General features: G+C 36.6%; 2 protein-coding genes across 6 annotated transcripts in view; one reads left to right on the top strand and one right to left on the bottom strand.

Annotated features, from left to right (window-relative positions):
- The window catches only part of LOC145284454 (uncharacterized), an 86,078-nt gene extending 83,972 nt beyond the window's left edge, over nucleotides 1-2,106 (bottom strand). Inside the window, exon 1 of one of the 2 annotated variants that reach the window (XM_080133280.1) lies at nucleotides 1,723-2,106. In XM_080133280.1, the coding sequence (XP_079989406.1) occupies nucleotides 1,723-1,828 (106 nt within the window). In that variant the 5' untranslated portion in view covers nucleotides 1,829-2,106. The remainder of the gene's footprint in view (nucleotides 1-1,722) is intronic. The other variant, XM_080133279.1, reaches the window with a different exon arrangement.
- Nucleotides 1-20,347, top strand: part of LOC145284455 (uncharacterized) — a 235,522-nt gene that overhangs the window by 2,063 nt on the left and 213,112 nt on the right. The window lies entirely within an intron of this gene.

Genomic DNA, 20,347 nt, shown 5'->3' with positions numbered 1-20,347 from the left:
GGCATTTGCTTAAAAAAAATTTTTTTTTTAATAAAATGTGCCTCACGCAATATGTACACAGTGAATTGTCCTCTTGAACCAAATAACAGCAAACCAAAAGAAAACTCAGGAGAATTCAAGGAGTTCCATGTTTACAAAGTTTTATTTAAACACTAGTGAAACCCTCAGGTGTTACCCGAAAGTAGTAACTGTAAACATGAAAGGGTTTAACGATTTTTTGGCAAGTCAAGGTTTCAAAAAAGAATTAAAAAAATTGTGTACTACGTATCTATCACGGAACGAAAGTATCATATTCCAAAAATAACGTAAACTGATCTAGTACTTACTAAAAAAAAATAAAATTTTATGGAGAAGCGAATATGGTGCATCTCGGTCTATCATTTTTAAAATTCATCACTGTTTACTTGCCCCTTAACAACCTCTCCAGAAATAAAAGATCAAAATCAGCCTTGTAATTGCTACGATTATACTATTAATCGCTAAACATCGGAAAATTTGATTGGATACAAACATTATAAACAGTGGCGGCTCTTAGCTACAAAAATTGCGGAAGATGTAGTTCCAAAATTCACATAAATAATCGTTCATTTATTATTATTTGTTTTATTTACTTAGAACTCACAAATTTAGGATAAAAGACACTCGAGGATAAGAGTTAATGAGGTATATATAGATTGACAATTGAATTATGATGAATATTATGAAAGGATTGAAAACGACGAATGGAATGAATTAAATGTGACTACTTATCAAGATGGTTCGTGATAAGTATTCATTGGCATTAGATTTGAAAATGACCATGTTGTAGACCTCAGGGAAATATATTGACTCAAACTTACATTTGTTTTGTTATATCACAGATATTTATAAGTTTACAATCGTCTTTCTTTTTTTTTTTTTTTTTTCGGGGAGGGGGTAATGTAACACTCTGATATGAGAGATGAGGTGGGGAATCTCCAGTTGAGAACCTTTTTTTTATGCTAGCCTGCTTTCCCAGTGAAACATTTACCCCGGGTAAGTTCAACCGGCTTTTTCCAAAGGAGGGAGTTTTTAAGGAATGTTTAATTCATAAACGGTCCCCAGTCACGTGTATATCCCGGTCGGGGATATTATTCTAACAACATTGTTTGTTTTTTTTTGCAGGGAAGTGTTGTCCTTCTCCTACATATAGTACCTGATATTCCCAAAATGGTCACCCATCTGGTACTGGCCAGGCTTAACGTCGCTTAACTTTGGTGATTTAATGAGAATTGATGTGTTAATGCGAGAACTGTTAATAAGTATTAGGTCAATCAATCATTAAGTTAATCTATAATATGCAAATCATGTTATAGCTATGTCTCCGAACGCAATTCAAAACAAAGCTCTATACCAAGATCAAACCAAACTTCGTGTAAAAATTTAAAAGTAATGCAATGATAGTATAATTGTTTAATAAATATCTGTGCACTTTTTTAAACAATAACATCGTGGGGTCTGCGTTCGCGCTGACCATACATATACGTTGAAAATTATGGAAATTAAAAAAAAAAAAAATGAATATATAAAAAGTGATTTGCAGTTCAGGACTCAGAAGTGCACATGGTAATCCTTGTTCTCCCTCCCCTCACGCCGTCCCACTTCCCCGGGTAATGAGGAAGATGCGGAGGGGGGGGGAGGTCAGACAATATAAAAGTAAAATGGATTTTAAAAAAAAAGGGCGCTTTTAGAATAAGTACTTACGATGATTTGTAGCCTGTTGCGATGATGTCTGACCCGTTGAGTCAGTTTGTTGTTTTTTCTTTTTAAACATTGCGACTTCGATGCAGAAACAGCCGAAGAGGGGCATGAAGGACTTAAAAAAGATGAGTCATAAGTTTGAGAGCTTGTAAAAAGCGATCATTTCCCTTCTCTGTCTTATCACAAGGGCTGTCTGTCTTCCAATTCGCTGTTGTTACGTTGCAATCGTTTTTTATTTATTTTTTTTTTCTAGACGCTTTTCCTGTCCTTATTTATTTAACTAGAATTCAATTGCTCTTTCTTTACTTTTTTTAAGCCATGATATTATGCAGAGAGCGAGAGACGAGAAGAGGAGGGGGTGCTAAAATGACCGCAGGCTGTTTTTAACAGCTCGCTGTTGAGCAAGGACTTAACAATAATGATTTATTACTTATTGTTGAGTGCAACCGATAAAGAAAGAAAACTACCTTTCAAGGTGAATAAATAGTATATATATATATATATATATATATATATATATATATATATATATATATATATATATATACATGAAAATAGAAAATATACTAAAATAAAATAAATAAGGAGTAAAGTTACGTGGGAACTTTATTACATTATCAAGTCCATAAGGATTTTCCTTTTTCTTTTGCGAGGGAGTCACCATTTATCAAGGCCCGAAAACCACTCGAGGATAAGGGGGTCAGTGAATCTAAGGTGGTAGTATAGTAATCGTTAATGGTGTAGATTAAGTAGAATTTAGATTATTTAAGGCGACGGCTCAACTTGATTATGTTGGATTTGAAGGTTACCATATTGTAGTCGGTCAGGAAGCAGGCCAGTGGAATAATGTTCCCCAGGCGGGCAGTTCTAGGAAAAGTTTGTTCATGGAATCTGTGTTTTAGACAGGTAGATATAGAGTGAGGGAAATTGTTGATAGTGGTTGTAGCTAGTTGAGTGTTTTTTTTATGAAGGTCTGGCAAGAGGTGACCATAGATTAGAGTTCAGACAAGCATTTGCCATGAAAATAATGGTAGAGCAGTGCCTCTTCTATAGGAAAAAGGTTGCAAGGAAGAGAAAAAGGCATTACCTACTAGGTTTCCAAGCCAGTTTTGAACTGTATCAATGCAGGATAGGACACACTTAACAGCTCCTGTCAATATATAGCAATAGTACTCCATCCTAGGACGTACTTGGTTCTTATACAGATAGAGGATTGCATTACCGACTGGAGTCGTGCAATTTTTCCAGCGATCTGAGCAACAGATTTGATGTACATATTCCATTTCAGATCAGGAGTGAAGGTTAGTCTCTGAAGCTTGCCAAGAGGGCCATTCATTTAAATTTGGGCCAAGTAGGGTCAGAGCGATTATGATGAAAAGAGAAAAGTTTAGTTTTAGACACATTAAAATTAATCAACCACCTTTTTCCTCATTGCACCACATACTTAAGATCAGATCTTGGTCATTGCTGACCTTTGAAATGTTGCCATAGATTATGGTGTCGTCTGCATAAATGTCCACAAATGATCTAAGAATGTGATTGGGGAGATCATTGATGAAGATCAGGAAGAGAGTACGGCTCAGAATGGAACCTTGAGGTATGCCAACGTTGATAATTATGAGTTTCTGATTTCTGCCCATAAATGACTACTCTTATAAGCCTATCAGAGAGAAATAGTTTAATAGTTGAGAGGACATTTCCAGCTACTCCATAGCTGACAATCTTGTGAAGTAGACCTTTATGCCATACCCTATCAAAAGCCTTTGCTATGTCCAGAGCTATTGCTCTAGAAACAAAGCCCCATCAAGAGATTCATTGCTGTTTGATATTGCAGTTAGCATATCAGCTGTAGATCTAGCAGAATGGAAACCATATTGCATGCTACTAAGTAAGTTATTTTTATCGAGGTGGGTGACCACTTCTCTATTCATCACAGATTCCAGATTTCCCTGAAAATATAATAAAATTCTTATATATTTGACTCCTTATCTTTTTTATTTTATTCTATAATTTGATCCTCTTAATCAGGTAGAGTTTTTTTCTATCCTGATAAGTTTGTCTTATTATTGAAAATTTAGTTTTTTCATGTTAATTTATTACTATATCAGCAGGCTGCCTGGCATTGCCTGGTCATAAAATATGCATAAATTTTATATTTTAATTCATTCAGAAACTGAGACCTGTGCATGCGAGTGTTATGTTTTTGTAAATAGTTCACTTCTTGTAAGTAAAAAAAAAGATACTCGAGCTGAGATCAAAACCAAAGCCTAGAAACAGTTAGTCAGTACGATAACCATTAGTCCAGCTTACCACGATATTTAAAGTGTTTTCAAACCTACTTATTCTTATAAGGAAGCTGTCATGTAAATGACTTGGGCATGCGTCGTGAAACAGTTGACAAACAGATAAAAATTCAATGACCCCCCCCATCCCAATACAAATTTTTCAATTTTGACCCCTTAGCAGCCCTTTTTTTTCATGATGAAGACCAATTAAAAAGTTTCCCACATGCCTGAATACGCTATATACCAAATTTCAAATCTGTAGATCAAAGTTTTGTTGAGTATATAGGTTGAGTTGTCCTCACACACACTTTTACACACATCCTCAATTTTATAGATATATAGACTAGCAGATGTATGTATCCGGCATTGCCCGGTATTAAAAGTAACATTAAATCTTAGTAAAAAAAAAAAACAAAAAAAATGAAAAACTGAGTATGTGCATGCAAATATTATGTCTTTTTTCAAACAGTTCAGTTCTTGTAAGTCAAAAAGAAAAAAAAAATACTCGAGCTGAGATAGAAACCAAAACCTAAAGACACTGACTCAAGTATAATAACCATTAGGCCAGCTTGCCACGATCTTTAAAAAGTGTTTTCAAATCTACTTATTCTTAACATAAGGAAGCTGTCATGTGAAAAATTTGCGCATGTGAAGTGAAACAGTTTACAAACAGATAAAAATCTGATAGATACATATATTTGTCTGTCCATTCCACTTTTTCTTAAAAACTATTAAGCTGATCTGGCTGAAATTTGTATGGACTTTTGTTATGATAAGGTGCAGCAAACTAAGTATTGTATCCTTTTGATGCACAGTTAGGGATTTACTTTAGAAGTTTTCTCAGAAACTACTGGATGATCTACTTGAAATTTTGTATGGACCTTTTTAATGACAAGGTGCAGCAAACTAAGTATTATTATGCCTGTTCGATGAACAGTTAAGCAACAATTGGGATTAGTATTTAATGCAAGATGAGCACAAATTTACCATTTTACCATCAATTTGGCATAAAACACTCATTCTAAGTCAACGGGCAATAACTTTTGCCCGTTTTTAATGGGTTAAAAAAATCTCTCTCTCTACATATATATCCAGAGTTGACGTTGCTGCATGACTGTTTTTTTAAAACTGTTTCATCTGCTCAGAAAAAATTAGATTAAGTAATGAACAAAGTTTTTAACTTTTTATCTTTCATAGACAAAGTCTGTTTCTTGTTTTAGAAAACCGATCCTCTGTGGAACACAATACTGCAGGGCTGCTTCTCAACTGACTACAACATGGCCGTTTTCAAGTCCAATCTAAACAAACGTTTGTTGAGCCACCCTCTAAATTAATGAAATTCTGCCCAATCACCACCATCATTACCAATCATCACGGTGACTCATTTGGCCCTTATCTTCGAATGGCCTTTAAACCTTGATAAGTGGTGACACCCTAGTAGAACAATAAAAGAAAGTAGTCATAATTATGCGTGGTTGTGTGTGAACTTGATGCAAAGTCAGAAACTACACAAGATATCTTACATTCAGTGTGACTCTGATCTACTGTAATGTTCATAATAAGTCTCACACTGTCTACCAAACTATAGTCCCTGTCCCATCACTGCAATGTTACATCTCTGTGCTTGTATTACAAGTACTTCAACAGAATGTGATCTGATGAACTTGTTGCACTTGTCCTTTCAACCTAAATACCCCCAACCAAACAGTAGAATCAAACACTTGCTGTAGAGGTCCCCAGATACCAGAAGTGTTTGTACTCTTATATTTCCAAATTTTTGAGATGAGGATTGGTTATTCATATTATTTGGATCCATCGGACTACTGTTCTCATCTTGAGTGTCATTTTCATAACGTTTTGATCTATGTAACCTCCGACCTTCTTCAGTGTATCTTGTTGCACTGGGGAATGTTTCTGTCAAACTGCGGAATTTCGAACGGAACCCTTTATTTACTTCACGGGAGTAGCATGCTCTTTTTCTATCAGCCATGAGTGAATAGAAGTCCTAAATAATTCGCAATTGTATTTTTTAGTCGCCCACACTGAGAATTGAACCTTTAGAAGACTATCACTTTCATAATTGAATTTTCCAAGTACTATAACCACTGCGCCACAGGTATTCTCTTATTGTTTCTTTTCTTGAACTGCTTGCTTTTAGAATTTACACTCTGTTCCTCTGACTATACTAACATGCAGAAATTTAAATGCAAACAAATATCACTGCACAACTCCTCACTTAGGATATCCCCCCCACCACAAGTCTGAGCCCTTACATCTCATTGTGCCTTGTTTTGGGTGAATAAAACTTTAACAAAAGTCTTTTAAAAAAAAAAACAACTTTTCTCCAGGCATAACATCTTTTTTGGACCACTCTGCGCGTTCAAATACTTGCTGCTGTTAATGGTAAATAATACCCCTAAACTCGAAGACATGCCCTCAAGTTGAACGACACACCCAGTATTAAATAAACAGAATCTACAGTTCAAACTATTTCAATAAATTTTCAAGTAAAATGTTACACTCATGCGCGAATTAACTGACACATACTCTAAAATAAAATTTCCAAAATCAATTTAACTAGAATTATTTAAATTAATAACAAGAAGACTATACATCACAAGCCAGGCAAAATACCCCCCCCCCCAAGAAAACAGTTTTGCACCATTTTATGTCTCATTACAAAGATTAAAATTAACATATATGCTATTAAACCTTATGTCTAGAATCCTCATTGGTGCCCCAACAAAGGAGGGATTGGACCTAGTAATTGATTTCTATTTGTCCATTCATCCATTCGTACTTTCTCAATAACCATGCCTTATATTTTTTAAAAATTTTACACAAACATAAGTCATGGTGAAAGTAAATTTTTGCCATGACAGATTTTTCAGGATAACCACACCTTGGTCTTTTTGAAATTTTGCACAAACATTAATCATTGTGAAAGTAAATTTTTCACTTGTGGAGGGGGACTCTGCATGCTCGGCTTGTTCAAATTTTAATCAAAATTCATTTTACATGATTGTATTTCTAGAAAAAGTTAAAAATTTAAAGCTTCAGCTTAAGGGTTCTTGAGAAGAATGTAAAATTCAGGGAATCTTGCTTAATTTGTGGCTAATGACTAAATCAAATTTTGATGTAAATCTGAAATATTTGAATTTTCAAATGGGAGGTTTTGCTTCTATTATATACCTCGTAAATTTTTTTTTTAAATACTCCTAAAAAACTTACTGTTGGGGAATATGTATTTATTCACATCTAATACTTACTGCGAAAACCTTACAAAAATCAGAGGTATTCGAATTTTCACTAAGGGCTTCCTCCCCCTTTTAACAACCCTTCCCATTTGCATAAAACTAAAACACAATATAGCTCACATTATGAGCCCTTATGCTTAGCACTTATGTCCCCAAATTCGTAATGATTGATTAATTAGTTTAAGAGTAAAGTATATAAATATATACACCTGGAACTGGTGTCATCATGGTCTCCGTTCAGTCTTTAGATATAACTAGCGGGGGTACCCGGCGTTGCCCAGGTGTTTGTGTGTGGTGTTAAATAAAAAAGAACTCGGGGGGGGGGGGGTAGGATCGAACCTGAAGCCCTGAGGCGAAGTTTGAAAATAAAATCGGCCAGCCAGAATGAGTTAGTGAAAGATGTTTGAATTTATTTAAGAAAGAAATTGACAGGTGCGCGTCCGGAAGTCGTCGAGCGTTACGACGATGCCGTAGGTTTGTTTCTTATAAACGAAGTAAAAAAAGAAAACCTTAACACTTAAGCGGGGGAAAAAAAAAACTAACGTAAAGCAAACGAATGATGAAAACAGAAAAACGAACACGTGAAAAATGGCTTCAATAAACCTGTTTCGATATTAAAATTAAAAAAATCGGTGGGTACCCGGGTGTTTTTGGGTGTCGCTAATAATAAGCGAAGAAAAGATAAAGAAAAAAAAAAGCAGAAAAACGAAACATGGTTCAATATTTAAATTTAAAAAATCGAAAAAAAAAAAAATCTCACACCAGGATTCGAACCCAAAACTTTTAGATAATGAACCAAGGACTTAAGCAACTGAACTAACGTGACGTACATGAAATTTGTTCGGTTTTTCAACTATTTAAAGTAAATCAGGTCACGACGTCATCTGACGCATGTGTAGAATCGGTCATTGTCACGGGAGGACCGTTTTTGTTGACCCCCCCCCCCCTGTCGAAAATTGTCGATTTCGGGGTGAAAAAGTTAACGTTTTTGGCCAATTTTTCAAGCAAAGGATGGAGCTTCGATGTGATACCGAGTTTGTGAATTTTCGTCGCGTCTGTCGAAAGTTTTTAGCAGACATCCAAACATACACACAAACATACATACATTTTCGCTTTTCTATATATAGATGGATACCCCCTGTAAAGGTGACTGCATGTGCAATTGTGAAGCAAGGGTTGTGTAATAAAATATAAATGTAAACATATTTATGAGCGTTTTAAACATGTTTTAAACATGTTTAAAACATGTTTGCTGAGTTTGTGTTACCTCTGCGGATGCTGTCTCCATGTTATCATAGAAGTTAACATAGATCCGATGCAATCTGCCAAAGAAAGATAGTGAGTTCTGTGACTTTTCTTTTTTTTTTTTTTTTACTATGAAATCACCATTTATCAAGGCCTAAAGGCTACTCGAGGATCAGAGTTAATGAGTGTCAGGTGGTCAGTGAGACAACATTGTAATGATTGGTAATGGTGGAAATTGTGTAGAATTTGATTATTTAAGAGGACGGCTGGACAAGAACTTGTTTACATTGGACTTGAAAATAAATGTTATAGTCAACTGAAAAGCAGACTCGTGGTACACAGTTCAGCAGGAAAGCAGCCCTGCAGTATAATTATTCATTTGGAAGTTAGAGCTCTCTCTCTCTCTCTCCCTAAAATAACTTTCAAATTTCCATGACCTTAGATCACCACACAGATCATTTCTAATCCGGTTTTATAGTGTTAAGAAACATACTAAAATTTTTAACCCATTAAAAACGGGCAAAAGTTATAGACCGTTGACTTAGAATGAGTGTTTTATGCTAAATTGATGGTTAAATATGGTTAAATTTGGGTTCATTTTTGCTTACTAATCCCTATAGGGTTCATTTTTTTGTTACTAATCCCTATTAATCTGTAATTATGAATCGAACAGATACCATTCGCTGGACTTTAAGCATAAAAAAAAAGTCCATATAAAATTTCAGCCGGATTGGTTCAGAAGTTTCCAAGAAAAAGTGGTACGAACAGACAAACACATTACGAAAATTATAGTATAGATAGCTAAAACAAACCCTATAACATGACATTAGTTTATCACCGGTTAGGTATGCAAAAAGACTGGTTGGTATACATTTATAGATTTTGGTAGAGTATATATTTATTGCACAGAAAATTGATAGTCAACGATGTAAATGTTAATGAGGATCAACATATCTAAACGTTGTTAATCTGACTAGAATTAGTGTCATCATGGTCTCTATTCAGTCTTGAAAGACAAAATATACCTACTGTAAGGGTGGTTGCATGTGTAATTGTGAATCGGCACTGCTGGAATCCAGTGACAAGGAGAACTGTAATCCCTTGCATTTCTCTTCTACATCCTCCTCTTCTTGCGCTGTGGCATTGTTCATGCCATAGATGAAATCATGGTTAGTGTTTTCCACAGACTTCAGTCTATTGTTGGTCTGATTCCTTTGAAAACATCACGATTTGAACTTGGCAGAATACATAGGGTAGGTTGCCATTACCTTCCTCAGCACCTGTTTGCACTTATCCATTGTGCTTAGATCATCCGCATAGCTGCAACCAAATAACATAAGTCTTAATACCATAGAACCGTTGATCTGCTAGAGATTCATCCTCCTCTTCCATGGCCATCTAACGTCCTGCTGCTGACATCATTCGAGTTACCTTCTCCTAGATGCATGTCTTAACTAAGACTAGGGGTGCATCTCTCTCAGTGAATTAATATGCCTCCAGGTACCAACCTAGAAATTTCTTATGACTCGCTGCGGTACATATAGCGCCTAGCTTTCCCAAATGGTTACCCATCTGGTACTTCGATAAGTATGGATAATCCAAATAATCCGATGAAAGAAGGAACAGGCGATTTTGACCAAAGTTAACACCTTACACAGCCTAACATCACAAGTGCATTTGAGAAGTTTTATTACTACACAAGCCAAAAGGCCCGACATATAAAATATACAGTAAGTTCTTTGATATGACAGGTGCGTTCGAAATGAAGGTTTAAAGCACAATTGAACCATGATGCTTGACTTTTTCATTTTAGACTTTAATTCAAGCCATTATACAGTAGCGTCCAAAACTAAGGGACAAAATTGTAAAACCTAATATTTGTTAGAAATAACAGATGCACAGAAAGAAGTAAAAATATGTCGGCAAGTTGGAGTGGGCAGTTTACATTTCAACTAGCCAATATATTTCTGTACGTATTTTCATCCATCTAAACAAGATTTTACTCGTTATAAATTATCCTTGGTGAACGATTACTATTTCTTGTTATGTGACCAGTAGTTTAAGAGTTTATTAAATATTTAAATACAACGATAGACACGCACATATACATATACTGTTTTATCTATATAGATTATTAATAAGTCACCACTTAATAAGGCTATAAGCCACTCTAGGATCAGGGTTAATTAGATGGATAATTGTCATTTTAAGAACAATATTATGAGAGGATTGAAACTGATGAATGGAATAAGAAAAATGTTATTACTTATGAGGAAGGTTTATGACAAGTATTATGGCCATGTTATAGTCTGCAGAGTAGTAGTCCTATGACAATGTGTTCCACATTTGAAAAGTTCTTATAAACTTTGTTCATAGAAAATTTTGTTCAGGGTAAGACACAGGGAGGAAGAAAGGAAAGATGGTTTCCAGCTTTGAATGTTTTACAAGTAGCTATCAGTGAAAAGATGAGTTTAGGTATTTAACCTTTTAATCCTGACACTGAATTGCAACCACACACACACACACACACACACACACACACACACACACCCTTCAATGTCGACAATGCTAAATCAGTAGCCAATTATGCCGTAGCATACTATGGGTGTCTAACTGCTGATTTGCATTATGACGCGTGTTTCGATTTAAGTTAAGTGAGAAAGCGATTATCAAAATTGACAGCAAAAAAAATAGTTAAATTGATTAATCATATATTGAATGCAAGATGGCTGCCATCAATTATGCGAATTAGACTGAACTAATTTGTATACTTTTAAATTATTTTGTATAGCCAATGATAATAATCTCTAACTCCATTGTTATATAAAAAGAACTTTTATGTGTGTGTGTGTGTGTGTGTTTGAGTTCGTTTCCTATGGACTTGTAAACTGCTGTGCCGATTTTTATGAAATTTCACATATGTATTTTGTGCCTCACAGTGGTTTTAGATAGGTATTGTATCGGAATGTCTTCAATATAATCGATCATCGAAAAAATCCAATGAAAGAAGGAACAGACGAGTTTGATCAAAGTTAAGATCTTACACAGTCTAATATCAAAAGTGCATTTGAGAAGTTTTATTACCGCACAAGAAGAAAGGTCCAGCATACATAGGTTCTCTGATATTACAGTGGCGTGTTTGAAATGAATGTTTCTGCTTAGAGCACAATTGAAGCATGACACTTGAGATTTGCATTTTAAACTTTAATTCAAGCCATTATATATATAATTTTATAAAATCAACAGTAGGTTCTCTACAGTGCAACATAGACTAAAATGATAAACAGAAGTAGTCAACCACCTCAGCAAAAAAAACACCTTCTCGGTGACATTCAATATGGTTTCCGTTCTGCAAGATCTGCAGCTGATGTACTAACAATTATATTACACATAATTAGCGAATCTCTTGACAGGGGCTTAATTTCTAGTGCAATAGCTCTTGACATATCCAAGGTTTTTGATAGGGTATGGCTTAAAAGTCTACTTCACAAGATTTCCAGCTATGGAACAGCTGTAAATGTCCTTTCAGTTATTAAATCCTTTCTCTCTGATAGGCTTATAAGAGTAGTCGTTGATGGGCAGAAATCAGAAGCTGATAGTATCAATGCTGGCATCCCTTAGGGTCCTATCCTGGGTCCAACTCTCTTCTTGATCTTCATCAATGATCTCCCAAATCACATTCGTAGACATTTCTGCAGATGACACCACAATTTCTGGCAATACTTCAAAGGCCAACAATGACCAAGATCTTTCTCATTTTCTCTCTTCTGATCTTACACATGCGATGCAATGGGGAAAAAGTGGTTGGTTAATTTTAATGCATTTAAAACCAAGCTTCTCTCCTTTCATCATGATTGCACTGACCCCCATCTGGCCTCAATTGAAATGAATAGCTATCATCTTGGGGAAGCTCCAGGTTTTGGCAAACTTCTGGGATTGACCTTCTCTCCTAATTTGAAAAATCTGTTGCTAAGATTACTGGGAAAATGATTGGATCATTCGACTGCTCCAGTAGGTATCTCACTACGGATGCAATCCTCTATTTGTATAAGAGCCAGGTATGCCTAAAATGGAGTACTGTTGCCACATCTGGGCAGGAGCTGCTTCGTGTGCCTTATCCAACAGAAAATTATTAAGTACAATACTTAATATATATATATATTTTTTTTTAAATGGAGAATAGACAATGCATTGTGGATGCGTTATCGGCAGCTCCTGTTACTCTTGCTTCTCTTTATTTGTCACTCAGTCCTCATTTTTTAATGAGTGATTTTTCTGACAAAGGGAGAAGAAAAAGCTGTATTCTAGGTTGGCAGTATTTTGCGTAAACAGCCGCCAGAGATGTCGGAAATTTTCTGTTTCTATGTCTATCCTTGTAGCCATGTCACTAAAGGTGCTGGAGGTAACCGTTTTATCTGGGCTGACGTTATCCGCCTGATAGTCAGGGACCTGAACCTTGGATTAACCACTAAGGAGGCTGTCCTATCAGCAGGTGCCAAGTACTGGGGCTGCTGTGTTGCCATTTGGTGAATGGATTCTGGACTATGCAGTAACTACTGGTGGGGCCTCTCGATGCCATATTAGTGCGTAATTACTACGGCTTTACCTTTTCATGTGCTACAAAAAAAAATATATATTTCTTCATTTCTATTTCTCTCTTACTTTCCTTCTCTGCCCTGTTTCAAGCAACTCTGTCGACCTAGTCCACAAATCCCAAAACTCCATCATGAAAAGTTTCAAGAAAAAAATACACGATTTAACCCAGATCTTCAACTTCTAACGTACACCCCCACTACCATGTCTCCTTATCGAACATCAGGGGGTCTTCCAGAAGTTGAAATCCAATTACAGGAGACTAAAGCAAACATATTATTTCTAAGCGAAACTGGCATTGGACAGACTATTTCCCTAGATGAGCTGGTGCTACCAGATCAGGCTGTCCTTTGGCTTCCTGAGACGAAATGTACCTATGTTGATGTTTTTTGTTTTCTGATCTTTTTTGTAAAACTTAATTCTGTTCTGCAAAACGAAAAACAAAAACAGCCCCTCTCCCTCCCCTTTTTATTTTATCCCCCCCCATTCCCAGACTCTGTCGGGGGAGTATCAGAATACACCGACTGCCCCCCCCCCCCGCAGAGAGTAAAATCCCTCAATGGGGCCACCTGTTGGCCGTAGGTGGCGACCCATAATGCCTTAGAACGGGATCCTGGTGGCTGAGCACCTCATGACCTCGGAACCAAGTGGCCGTGAGTTAGCAACACTCCACTTTGGCCCTTACTTCGGCTAGACGGGCGGTCAGGCAGGCTCGACCCGATCAACCGGCTAGTCATGACAGTCCCTAATAATAATAAACCCCCACAAAAAAAAGAAATACAAACACATTACACTTATAAAAAAAAAACACACATACTATCATTAGAACGCGATGGCAAGGGCCAATCAGATGGTGAAAACTGATGCTATTGAAAACTAACCCTTTCTATACCTTGCTGGGTCCGAGGAAATGAAAAAAATCGTTATAAGCAGCTATACTCACTGTTTGAGTATATCATCATTGTATCCCTGAAATACTTGGGCGAATGGGTTTTCCCCCAACCATCTCCCAATTTAGGGCTCCGAGGAGGTTGGGGAGCAAGGATGATGAAAAAAAACAAAAACTATCCTATGGTTTCCAAAAAAATTAAAAGACCCCATCCAGAAAGTGATGAGGATGAAAACACAAACTTTCCGGAGTATATAATCTTGGAATCGCAAGATAACACACAAATAACAAAAATGTCCCCATTCATAATCGAAAAAATTATCAACAAAAATCTGAACACAAAACAAATTAAAAAATGGAACTTTACTCATACAAGTATCTACTAAAAGTAGTGCTGAAGAAATTTTAACATGGACAAAGTTCCATGATATAAACATCAAAGCCTACCCTCAAAAAACCCTCAACACCTCAAAGGGAGTCATCAAATGTCCAGAATTAAACACCTGCTCTCTAGAAGAACCTAAAAAAACAAAAAGTTATAGATACTAAAAGAATTACAATAAAAAGAAACGAACAAACAATAAACACCAACACATATTAACTTTCAATACTCCCACCCCACCAACTGAACTCAAGATTGGATATATTAACATTAAAGTAGAAACATATATCCTCAGACCGCTTTGCTGCCTAATCTGCCAAAAATTTGGCCACTTCAAAGAATACTGCACCAGGAAAACAGTATGCCCAAAATGTAGCAGTAATGAACACCAGGAAACAGAATGCCAAGGAAATATAAAATGCCCAAACTGTGGTGAGAACCATCCAGCATACTCATCGCATTGCAAAAAGGCTATCAGGCTACGACGTGCCGCATTAAGAAAATTCAACAACCGACCAACTACTCAGAATTTAAACAACTTCAAAATATGCAGAGCTAAAGCACAGCGAACAATAAAAGAAGCCAAATGTGAATCATGGAAAAACTTTGTGTCCAAAATCAACAATAACACCAAAGACAAAACCATATGGAAAATGATACGGAAAATATCAGGAAAAAACACCAGTTCTCATCTCAACCACCTCTGTATAAACAATAAAAAAAAATAACCGAAAAAAAGGACATAGCCAACATGCTTGCAGACACTATTGCAAATAATTCATCATCCAAAAATTACAATAAAAAATTCCAGACTATTAAACATGAATCATAAAAAAACAACCTACACTTTAAAAGTAATAAAGAAGTTTATAATAAACTTTTTACCATTCAATAACTAAAGGATTCATTGAAAAGAAGCCAATAACACGGCTGAAGGACCAGATGAGATAACATATGAATTCCTGAACCAACTACCAGATCAACCATTAAATTACTTACTTTCCATTCTTAATGACATCTGGATCAATGGCAACATTCCAGCTATATGGAAACAAGCCACAGTCATTCCCATACCAAAACCAGGGAAGGATGTATCTGACCCCTCTAATTATCGCCCCATAGCTCTAACAAGCTGTGTGTGCAAGACGATGGAGAGAATGATAAACATCAGACAAATGTGGTTTCTTGAAACAAATAAAATATTAATCAACCTTCAATGCGGTGTCCGAAAACAAGGGAGCACTACAGACCACTTAATACAACTGGAAACCTTTATCAGAAATGCATTTATACAAAAATAGCATATGACTGCTATATTCTATGAAAGATCTTAAAGAAGCTGGACTGAAAGGAAGACTACCCATCTTCATCAACAACTTTATCAACAATAGATTATTTAATGTCTGTGTAGGAACATGCCTCTCTGATATTAAGGAACAGAAAACAGGAGTACCACAGGGAAGTATCTTATCTGTAACATTGTTTAATCTAAAGATTAACAATATCGTTAAATGCATAAACCAAGGTGTGGATTGCTCACCATATATAGATGATTTTTTAATTGCATATACCTCAAGGCATATCCATATAATTGAGTGTCAACTCCAACTATGCATCAACAAATTAAAAAAATGGACAATCGAAAATGGATTTAAGTTTTCCACTAATAAGACTAAATGCATGCACTTTTTTCAGCTTAGAAAACTTCACCCAGATCCTCTCTTCAAACTAGATGATACCCAGATTCCCGTTGTCGACGAACATAAATTCTTAGGGTTAATATTAGACTCACATTTATCCCTCATATTAAACACTTAAAGAATAAATGCTAAAAACAACAACAAACAACAACAGCTAATGTGAGTCATTGCCCACACAGACTGGGGAGCGGACAGACAAACCCTACTGAAACTATATAGATCACTAGTATGCTCAAAACTAGATTATGACAGCTTCATTGATGGCGCCACCAGAAAATCATATATAAAGATACTAGACACTGTTCAACATCAGGGCCTCAGCCTTCCAAACTTCTCCCACCGATAGTCTTTATACAGAAGCCAACGAACCGCCATTATCAATTTGGCGCAACAAATAAGCTTTACAGTACTTAACCAAAATTCTTTCTTGCCCAGACAATCCTGCCTATGATTGTATTGCAAACGCACTAGATTGCAATCTCTACGATAGGAAAAAATCACAACCATCAAATCCAGCCTTCAATCCCAACTACCAAAACCTATTTGATCAAAAGGTAAAAGCTATAAAACCTTTTGTCTTCGTATAAAACCATTAGTGGAAGATGCAGGTATCACAATCAGGAACATCCATGAGGTCAACCAACTAAACCTCCCACCCTGGCAACTAAAACAACCTGAAATTATCTTTGAACTAAACAAGCTCCCAAAAAATCAAACTCATCCACTGAACTATTAAGAAAAACTATTTAACATTCAGGAAAAATACTCTAATCATCAGCATATCTATACAGATGGTTCTAAGGACGGCAACAGAACTGGATGCGGAATAATATCCAATAGCACTACCTTGCAGAAGCGACTACCAGACTATGCTTCAATTTTTAGTGCTGAAGCCACAGCTATAGACCTGGCACTAGACTTCATTACTGACCTCACCTACAACAAATTTATAATTTTTTCAGACTCCCTATCAGTACTTGAATCTCTAAAGAATCAAAATTTAAATAACCTGCTACTCATTAAGCTATTACAAAAAGTACATACTCTTTCACAAAATAAAAATATCAAATTCTGCTGGATACCCAGCCATTTTGGAATCTAAGGAAATGAAAAAGCCGACAGAGCTGCAAAAAATGCACTAAATTTTGATGTAAGCGATTTAAAAATTCCACACTCGGATTACAAACAACTAATAAATAGATTCATTATGAAGAAATGGCAAGAAAAATGGAATAATTGTCAAAACAACAAACTTTTCAAAATCAAACTCACAGTAGAGAAATGTTTACCAAATTTCAGAAAATTGCGTAGAGAGGAAGTAGTTTTGTCCCGCATTCGCATAGGACATGCACACATAACCCACTCCTTTCTGCTAAAAAAAGAAGACCCTCCAGAATGTGTGGCATGCCAAGAACCCTTTATTGTAAAACACTTTCTTTTGGATTGTGGCGACCTCGAGCATATCCGGCAGAACTATTACAATGTTAACAATTTGAAAGAACTATTTAAAAAAATCAGTCCTAACAAAATACTAACATTCCTAAAAAAAAGCCAATTTATACAAAAGAATGTAATTTTACCCGCTCCAACTTCACCCCCATCAAAAAAAAAAAAAAAAAAAAAAATCACCACCACCTAATGACCCAAAAAGGCTGACTAAATAAGTTAAAATATCTATAAAAAAAAAAACATGACGAACCTCTGCATTAAATAACCCACTCTCCCCCAAAAGGTTGATATGCCGTAAAACCCAATCTAATCTAACCTAACCTAACCTAACCCTAGATGAGTTCGTAATTAAAGGATACTCTAATTTTACTTCCAAATCTGACCCCCAAGATCACCATGGGCATGGAATATGTGCCTATATTAAAGATGGATTTCCATGTGGTAAGGACGTCTCCAGAGAAGATCCTGGTTTACCATATATGTGCTTCCAGGTTGCACTTGCTCAAATTACTGCATTTACATTTGCTCTCTATCGCCCTCACAACAGTGGAGTTACTATCTTTAAAAGCATATCTGAGAAAATTGGCCACGCCCTATCTGCTTATCCTTCAGCTAATATTTATGTGAGTGGAGACTTCAATGTTCACAATGTGGAATGGTTGACCCACTCAAACAAGACCGATGATGAGGGGAGGTTCTGTCATGATTTCTACATTGCTTATGACCTCATTCGGATTGTTCACGAACCCACCTGTGTGCTCGATACTGACGGCCAGTATGCAAGTCTCCTAGACCTTTTTCTCACAACTTGCCCTGAACTGTGTTCAGCTTCCGTTCCGTCTCCACTTGGATCTTCTGACCACTCAGTTGTATCAGTTAAGATAAAAATGAAATGTAATAAGTCCTCAGATGCACCTCTCCATGGTACAGTATATCGATACTCTATGGCTGACTGGGATAGCTTTGTACATTTATATCAGATCTACTTCTGCGTTCCATGTTTAAAAAAGATGTGTCCTCTATAGTATAAGACCTGGCAGAATGGTTAATTGTAGGTATAGACCATTTCATACCCTCGAGAAAGTTCCAATGAAAACCTAATAGCCAGCTGTGGTTCTCTCCAGAATGTGCTGTTGCCATTTCACATAGAAATCACCTTTTCCATTGCTTCCAACATAACAGATGTACTGAGACTAAAGCCGCTTTCAGGACTGCCAGCAACTACTGTAAAAAAGTAATAAAGAAATCAAGAGAGCTGTATGCTCAGTCCGTTAAGTCCAAAGTAGCTGAGCAGTGGCTTGGTTCCCATCAGTTTTGGCAAATAGCAAACAGAATCCTGAACAGAAGCGTTTGGTCTATTCCAACTATCATCAATGGACGTAAGGTAATCTTGTCAGCATCAAGAACTTTGCAGCTAATTCTACCCTTTGCGACCAAGGCCACCAACCCCCAATATTTCCTCCTGTATCAGAAAACACACTATGTGATATACAAATATCTGTATGTGATATTGCCAAGCTAATCAAAAACCTTGATTCCAGTAAAGCAACCGGCCCTGACGGTATTCCAATTATAGTACTCAAAAGACTCAACCAGAACTAGCGCTCATACTTACAAAACTGTTTAAACATTGTCCTATAGAGAATTGCTTTCCATCACCCTGGAAAATCTCATCAGTATGCCCTGTATTTAAGAATTCAGGTGATCGCTCGTCTCCCTCTTAGTACAGACCAATAAGTCTCTTTTACATCATGAGTAAGCTGCTGGAATCTGTGTTAAATAGAGAAGTAATCAACCATCTCAGCAAAAATAACCTTCTTAGTGACACACAATATGGTTTCCATTCTGCTAGATCTACAGCAGATGTGGTTACAGTTATATCTCATAGGATTAATGAATCTCTCGACGGAGGCTACCTTTCTAGGGCAGTTGCTCTTGACATATGAAAGACCTTTGATAGAGTATGGCATAAAGGTTTACTTCACAAGATCTCCAGCTACGGTATAGGGGAAATGTCTTCTCAATTTTTAAATTATTTCTCTCTGATAGGTTCATAAGAGTAGTGGTTGATGGGCAGAAATCAGAAGCTCACAGTATTAATGCTGGAGTCCCTCAGGGGTCCATCCTGGGCCCAACTCTCTTCCTGATCTACATTAATGATCTTCCAAATCACATCCTTACATCATTTGTAAACATTTATGCTGATGACAATACCATTTATGGTAGCACATCTAAGATTGTAAACAGCCAAGTTCTCTCTGATTCTCTCTCCTCTGATCTTGAGCATGTGGTACAATGGGGGAAAGAGGTGGCTTGTTACTTTTCATGCATCTAAAACCAAGCTTTTATCTTTACATCATCAACGCTCTGATTTCCATCTGGCATCAACTGAAATGAATGGCTCTCGTCTTGGGGAGGCCTCATGTTTTGACAAGCTTCTGGGCTTGACCTTTACTCCTGATCTGAAATGGAACACGTACATTAAATTCGTTGCCAAGGCCGCTGGAAAAATGGTGGGATCTTTATATCGATCCACTAGATATCTCACTGCTGATGAAATTCTCTATCCATATAAGAGCCAGGTATATCCAAAGATGGAGTACTGGTGCCACGTCTGGGCAGGAGCTGCTAGAAAGGGCTTATCCTGCCTTGACAGAGTTCAAAATAGACTTTGTAGCCTCGTAGGGATGTCCTTTTCTCTTCTTTGCAACCTCTTTCTCACACAAGAGATGTTGCGAGTTTGTCTCTGCTTTGTTATTTTCATGGCAAGTACTTGACTGAGCTCTAATCTATGGTCCCCCCTCGCCAAACTTTCACAAGAAACACCC

Source organism: Euprymna scolopes, chromosome 9, assembly GCF_053919585.1.
Source record: "Euprymna scolopes isolate OS-2025 chromosome 9, ASM5391958v1, whole genome shotgun sequence".
Taxonomy (NCBI): Eukaryota; Metazoa; Mollusca; class Cephalopoda; order Sepiida; family Sepiolidae; genus Euprymna; species Euprymna scolopes.
Note: the sequence above shows the minus strand (reverse complement) of the source record. Positions and strands in the feature narration are given on the sequence as shown.